A 7,482-nucleotide genomic window follows, 5' to 3' on the forward strand; every position below is an offset into this window, starting at 1 on the left:
GATCACTGCTCCGACCTCGGACAGGCTCGTTCAAAGTAACTGAGCTTCCAGTCTGCTGGACATGAACACATTAACACCATGATAACGTTAAAAATCCACACCCTCTTCACAAACATCATCGAAAATTATGACTGGACTCTACATGGAGGTCCATCCTTCTACTCAAACTGAGATCTATAAAGGAACACATCTGTCGGTGGAGCACACGCAGATGAATTAGGGGGTGTCTGTAAATTCCTAACTTTCTTACCCAGTGGGTCGATCACATGGTGGACCAGACCCATCTTCTTCGCCTTGTCTGCTCGAATGCTCCTGCCAGTCAGCATCACATCGAATGCAGTGGGAAGCCCCAGCTGGACACAAGATAAAAAAATGTTAAAAGTAAGTGATGAAGTAAGGAAGCATGTAAATAAGTGAGTTTCCATCAAAAGCTGAATGATTAATTGAAAGAGTACAATAACCAACATTATTCAACCCTGTCCTGAAGCTTTCACCTCACCCATTGAACCCAGTGAAACACCACATACACACTGGTGAGCACACACACACTAGAGGGCAGTGAGCACGCTTGCCCAGAGCAGTCGGCAGCCCTATCCGCAGCACCCGGGGAGCAGTTGGGGGTTAGGTGTCACCTCAGTCATGTACTGTCAGCTCTGGGGATCGAACCGGCGACCAGTCACAGGGCCTTCACCAAGTTTCGACCGAGTTCTCTATGATTTCTCTTTCAAAGCGCTCAATAATCAGATTTGTCGGGTCCGAAGCACAACCCATGTTACAAAATTTTCATGTTGCATGCAATTACACATTTCCACCAGAGAGGTCTCCACATCCCCAAATCTTACACGGTGCAGCTTTATATCAATATTGGGGAAATTTAACCCAATAACAGAGCTTGTGAAACGGAAGCCAGACACATTACGCTCAGTGGTCACAAGCCAATGAAATGAATGTGCTGGCCGTCTTGGTGGATAAAAAGACTTGGAGCTTAATTCATAGAATAAATGCAATACAATCTACATTTAAAATAAATATAATCTCATTTTAACGGTCAGAACAATTGGAATTAGTTAATTTTCCCCAAATCCTTCAGCCCTCCTACTAAGTGAAGAACCCAGTCAAGGACCTTAACAACTTGATTTATTTTCTTACTTAATGTCTTCCATTCTGATATGCCCTGAATGCAGCAGGGCTCTGTAGGGAGCACCTATAAATAGATGTGCAAATGAGGGACTGTATTAACGGCTGTGTGAGTTAGAGAGCCGGAGAAAAGTCTTACCATTTTGGGCATTCTCTGAGTGCCTCCGGCCCCTGGCAGCAGCCCCAGCATCACCTCCGGTAAGGCCATAACCGTTTTCTTACTCTTAGTGGCCACACGGTAATGACACGCGATCGCAAACTGAAACAGAGACAGAGAGACCACTATTAACCTGAAAGGAGGATAATAAGACATCAATAAACTATTTCATTTGGCTTATAATGGGTATCAGCAGGACTTAAACATCTATTGTGCAATAATGGCTCAGGGTAAAAATGCTTCCTGCCAACAACACACCACAGTGGAATGGACTAACTCAGAGACTCTAATTTACCTTATTAATCGATGAATTGAAGGAGGTGGAGCAGAAAACATCCATGCAGTTACTCATCCATCATCTACCCAATCATCCATCCATTAAACCAATTATTAAACCATTTATCCTTCAAACTATTCATCCATCCAATCAACCAATTAACAACATCCGCTGACCATCCACTCAACAATTCATCCATCCAACATAGATCTACTTACCCATTCATTCAACCCATCCGTCCATTCAGTTATTCATCCATCCACCCACACATCCATCCATCCATCCACCCACACATTCATCCATCCATGCCTTCAACCATCCAACCACCCATCCATTGATTCATCCATGCAACCATCCACAAATTCACCAACCCATTCATCCATCCACACCTTTAAACATCCATCCATCAGTCCACCTTCACATTCACCCATTCAACCCTCCATCCATCCATTTATTCATCCAGCCAACCATTCATCCACCCACCCATGCCTTCAACCATCCATCCAATCATGCAACCATCCACAAATCCACCCATCCATTGATTCATCCATGCAACCATCCACAAATTCACCAACCCATTCATCCATCCACACCTTTAAACATCCATCCATCAGTCCACCTTCACATTCACCCATTCAACCCTCCATCCATCCATTTATTCATCCAGCCAACCATTCATCCACCCACCCATGCTTTCAACCATCCATCCAATCATGCAACCATCCACAAATCCACCCATCCATTCCATCCTCATCTCACCTCCAGGCCACCGCCCATGCAGGTGCCATTAACAGCTGCCACGAAGGGGATGGGTGATTTCTCGATCTTCTCAAACATCATCTGTCCTTCTTTTGAGAGCTTAGACACTTCCTCTGCACTCTTACAGACCTTGATCATACTGAGAGAGAATAAGGGCTTAAGCTCAGTCACAAAGTAAACAATACATAAAGGCATGCATGTCTTCAGTCAGACACAAACATGTCCAACCTGTTCCGACAGACACACAACCAATTCGGTTCTAGTTAGATACACACCGTCCATCTGATACGCTAGAATTAGCTGTTTTAGTTAGTAAAAAGCTCGGAAGCCAGAAAAAGGAATGTTAGATTTGTCTAGATGATGAACAGTGTCGATGAAGAAGTGTGTGTGAATCATACTCGATGTTGGCCCCTGCGATGAAGCAGCCTGGTTTGGTGGAGATGATCACGGCACTCTTTACTGCACTGTTCCCCCAAACCTCATTCAGCACCTCCATCATATCATCCTGCAGCTGCCTCGTCAGCGTGTTCACCTGCGTGCACACAAACACACACACACACACACACACACACACAAAACAAACACAAAACAAACACAATTATCCTCAAAGTTCTACACAAACTGCAATGACAAATGCAGAACTTCATTTTCATTCACTTCAAATTTACGGCATTTAGAAAACGCTCTTTTCCAGAGTGACTTACAAAAACCCAGCTGGGCGAAGGTGGTGTTAGGAGCCTTGCCCAAGGACTCCTATTGGTATACTGTAGGGTCCTTGCCTGAATGGGGGAGTGAACCTCAGTCTACAAGGTAGAAGGCAGAGGTGTTGCCCAGTACACTAACCAACCAACTTCAAGGTTGGTTAAAACTGGTGCTCAAGCCTCATCGCTCAGATCCGATCTCTCTGACTCGATGGTTCTCACTCGTTTAGGTAAGTAACTCAAATCAGTCATTAATGTGATGAACCGGCCTGAAATGACCCTCATGAGCTCCTCCTGCTCAGTAACGCCACGTGACTGAATCACCGCATCATCAGCACAAACTAACGAGCAGAACGAGCTTCGCTGAGAAGATCATTAACTCTGATCAGCTCTCCGCTTCATTATTAGAGCCAGACGGAGGAGAAAAAGGTGAGATGAGCTGCTTTTCCAGGTGTTCACAGGCTTTAATGTCTGTTTGGCACTGTTGCCATGGTAACGCTGAATGATGGCGAAGCGGAGAAAAAAAAAAAAAAATCACATGAATTCTGATTTGAGCGTCACAATAAGGTCACATGACCACGAATCGGATACGCATCTGATCTAGGACCACATATGAAAGTGGCTCAGGTTGGATGTGAAAACATCAGATCTGAGTCACATCAGAGCAAAAAGTCAGATTTGTGCCACTTCAGTCTGGTAATATGAACGTAGTCAAAAACATTACTTCCACTCAGGCTTCACTATCAAAACAACGCATGTGTGGTCTTATCAGTATCAGTGAGCCAAGCAGACCGGTTCCCAAATCTAGACTGCTGATTGGCTGTCCAAATTACATCTCATATTTATGTGCTCTCTCTAGTGAGAATGTTCTCTTATTTTCACCTAGAACATTTTTTTTATTAAAAATTCTCTCATTTTTTCAACACTTATTAGGTCCTTTTCCTAGGATAGAATAACTCAGATATATAGTTCTGTTAAAATATATACTTTTACTTATCACTGCTGTTGGAGCAAAACCTCTAATGTCCAAAATAGTGACTTTACAGGAGCAGGAAAAAAACGACTTTCCTTTTAATGTAAGTCAATGGAACCAGACGTCTTTCCAAGTCATTCTGGGCCATTTCTTTTGGTCAGTTCTTGTTGAAATTTACACACAATGTAAAGAACAACAGCCATTTTCAAACTATGCCAAAAACTGAAAAACAACAAAAATGGAGATACGAGGTTTTGTTTTCCGACAGCAGTGACATATTTAATACTTATGTACTAAAAATGCATGTAAGTGTATTTTTCTGCATTTGAAAGAAAGGACTGAGAAGCGTCAGGAGTCAGGACGAATGACAGAACAGCGAGGTACAGATACTGACCTTGGAGGTGGGATCGTTGATCCTGATAACAGCCACGTTATCTTTGACCTCATAGTTAACATGAGTACGAGCTGGAGAGGGGAACAGAGGAACCCGATCAGAGCCACGCACTTACCCATATTCATATTCTAGAACGTTTATCATGCGCTTATACGGTCTGAGACGGTTTCTACACTTACCTAACAAAGCTGCAGACGCAGACAGGCTGCGGCGTCCGTTCGCTAAACAAACAAACAAACAAACAAACAAACATTATTACTGAAGAAACGTCGCCATCACTTGAAAATGTGAACAATCCTGAATTTGCTTTGTCTGTTGACACCAACTGAACCCAATAATATTCCATTCATATTAAAACTATTGTTTTAACAAAACAACAGGAATAAAATAAGAACTTACTATGTGGTGAATGTTATATAGCTCCATAATAAGTGATGTAGTGGTATTGTGTATATATAGTAATAGTAATTCATATACAACACAAGCACAAATATGTTTGCCTCCCGTCTAGGTGAGGAGGCAGCGTTGGCCAAATCAAACACCACAGTCAGCTTAGTTGTTGTAACAGTTGTTACAACACATTCTGTGGCATTCTTACCTCCCTAATTACAGGTTTAGGGAGCAAAGTCAAACACGAAGCCGAACTTCAATATAAACCATGTCACAGCGCAGGACATGAGAATGACTCCGACGGTTTGTGCACTCTAACCCAAAGACTGTAGTGACCGATATGGCATGACCTTCGCCCCAGTTACTTTCTCCTTCACCGTCACGAGGGCATGGAAGCATACACATCTCCTATGACACTAAACAGAGGTTATAACACAACCACTACGTCTGCTGTATTAACACGCCATCCCTGTGTCCGTTCAGGACACCAGAAACAAGCAACGGCTCATTTGTCTGAATGAACCGCATGTCATCTTTAAAGAGTCCCACCACATGATTAAATGATTAATACGTAAACAGAGCCGTTCACAGTGGTGGTGATGGGAACCAGACGTCCCTCTAAAAGCTCCTCACAGAAAATTCCTACATGAACTGGTTCTGAATTCACTGCCTGATGACTGAGACGCTGTTTTATGAGATTTTGACCCAAAATATATACTTTAAGATAAATTTCTGTTGGGGAAGTTCTAATGTATATATATATATATATATATATATATGTATATATATATATATATATATATATAATATATATATATATATATATATATGCTGCATCTGTGTCGTTGTCATGGCAACACCAGGTTCCTATCACCAACATTATAAAGAAATCTGAGTTGAATTGCATAGAAATTTTGAAAAATCAGTGGAATTGTCCTTCAAGATGGGGCCTATCGGACCAGCATTTCATATCACGTCATATTCCATACTATTCAAACTGAGCACTCTATGCATCTTAACTATCACGTTATTATTATTATTATTCTCAACAACTGAATTACGCTGAAATTTTGAAAAACAGGTGGAGTTCCCCTTTTCATCATAAGGACACCACTGAAATGAGCAAAGACCCCTTTGTTAATACTACGCACAACCCTGTTAACACGCCGAAGTGACCTTAACTACAGACCACACGGTGTAGCTTTGGGTCACTATGGCTGCGTCCACACCAGCATACTGCCATACGTAAAGGGGAACTCCACCAATTTTTCAAAATTTCCACATTTTTCCACACGTTTGAGATGTAAGCGGAGTCATTCGGAGCGGTTCGGTATGAAATGCCCAGTTTTAGAGAAACTAAAGAGTAGCTCACAGTGGTGGCGATAGGAACCAGACGTCCACCTCTAAAAGCTCCGTCACAGGAAGACGTTACATGTAATGGTTATGACTTCACCGCCTGACGCCTGAGACTCCTGATGGAGGCAAAACAGCCCCCCCCCCACTATTTTACCATCATCAACACTATATATAAACTCGTGTAGGTTCTCTGGTGGTTCTGGACAGCAGATGACACAGCTATATCTGTGTTGTAGTCACGGCGACCCCTGGTTCCCATCACCACTACTGTACAATGAACCTCCTCACACCAAGCCCACTCTGAACGACCTCTGGAGGACTAAGGTATTCACGCTACGCTTACTAGACGCCTTCGGGGTTCTTTAGCAAAGAAAGTGGTTCTACAGGGCGAGTGAAAAGTCACAGGACACTGTTTTATCCCCACGATGCGGCGCTGGAGGTGGTGTCTGTTGCGGCTTTTCTCAGCATACACAGTTTGTTTGAGATGACCCCAGAGATGAAAGTCAATGAATGAATGAATGAATGAATGAATGAATGGTAAAATAGGAGAAAACGGCATCCTGTGACTTCTGACTCCCCCTGTATACAGAACCACAGACGCTCAAAGAACCCTGTGCATGACTTCAGGGTTCTCTGCATCAGGAAAGGGTTCTTCAGACGGATGGAGAATGTGCTGTAGATGGTTCTACAAGCCAAGGAACCCTTTTGGCTCAAGGGTTTACAGCAGCTACGCACAGCACATCACAGTGCAGTGGTTTGGAGGCAGACTTCAAAGTCATGTATCGCCTGGTTCCTCATGTTTTTGGACGAGAAGAGACCCAAACACAAAACTTTCCTGCCCATTAAAAGGCAGAGGCAGACTCACTCGGGATGCCATTGATGCACTTGGGTTACAGAGCGGCATGCTGGTCATGCACCTGATCACCCAGTTCCTCCTAGCCCCGCCCACCGTCCCTGAAGAAGTAGGTGAAAGTTCAGCCGCTCTCCTCCTCGGCCGGCAGGGTCGAACAAGGTCAATAAATGCAGATTTAGCTTCTGCACGAGCGCCGGACTCACTAAACAAGATCAAAGACATGCCACTTGCGCCGCGCGTACACTCACCTGAGAAATGCCCGTATCTGCTGAACGCAGACCTGGCCAGGGCTCCCGCCGCTCTCACTCTCGCGCTCGCCATCGCGGTTCTGGCTCCGCTCGCGCACACCCGTGAGGCAAGAGCGCGAGCGTGCACCCGTTGTGAGCGCGAGCGAGGGCCACCCCCGGCGCTGCCAGCGCCGCGTCGCGTCATCAAAGCCATTTTCAAAGCTCGCGCACATGCGAGTAAACATCGCGCGCCCGTTC

General features: G+C 44.2%; 1 protein-coding gene across 1 annotated transcript in view; it reads right to left on the reverse strand.

The window, feature by feature from the left end:
- The window catches only part of hadhaa (hydroxyacyl-CoA dehydrogenase trifunctional multienzyme complex subunit alpha a), a 33,706-nt gene extending 26,253 nt beyond the window's left edge, over positions 1 to 7,453 (reverse strand). Inside the window, exons 1-7 of the mRNA XM_017714724.2 lie at positions 7,246 to 7,453; positions 4,578 to 4,619; positions 4,399 to 4,469; positions 2,729 to 2,862; positions 2,331 to 2,469; positions 1,277 to 1,396; positions 251 to 353 (exon numbers count right to left, since the gene is read on the reverse strand). Coding sequence (XP_017570213.2) covers positions 251 to 353; positions 1,277 to 1,396; positions 2,331 to 2,469; positions 2,729 to 2,862; positions 4,399 to 4,469; positions 4,578 to 4,619; positions 7,246 to 7,438 — 802 coding nt within the window. The 5' untranslated portion in view covers positions 7,439 to 7,453. The remainder of the gene's footprint in view (positions 1 to 250; positions 354 to 1,276; positions 1,397 to 2,330; positions 2,470 to 2,728; positions 2,863 to 4,398; positions 4,470 to 4,577; positions 4,620 to 7,245) is intronic.
- Between the last annotated feature and the right edge of the window lie 29 nt (positions 7,454 to 7,482).

The sequence above is a fragment of the Pygocentrus nattereri genome, chromosome 4 (genome assembly GCF_015220715.1).
Source record: "Pygocentrus nattereri isolate fPygNat1 chromosome 4, fPygNat1.pri, whole genome shotgun sequence".
NCBI lineage: Eukaryota > Metazoa > Chordata > Actinopteri > Characiformes > Serrasalmidae > Pygocentrus > Pygocentrus nattereri.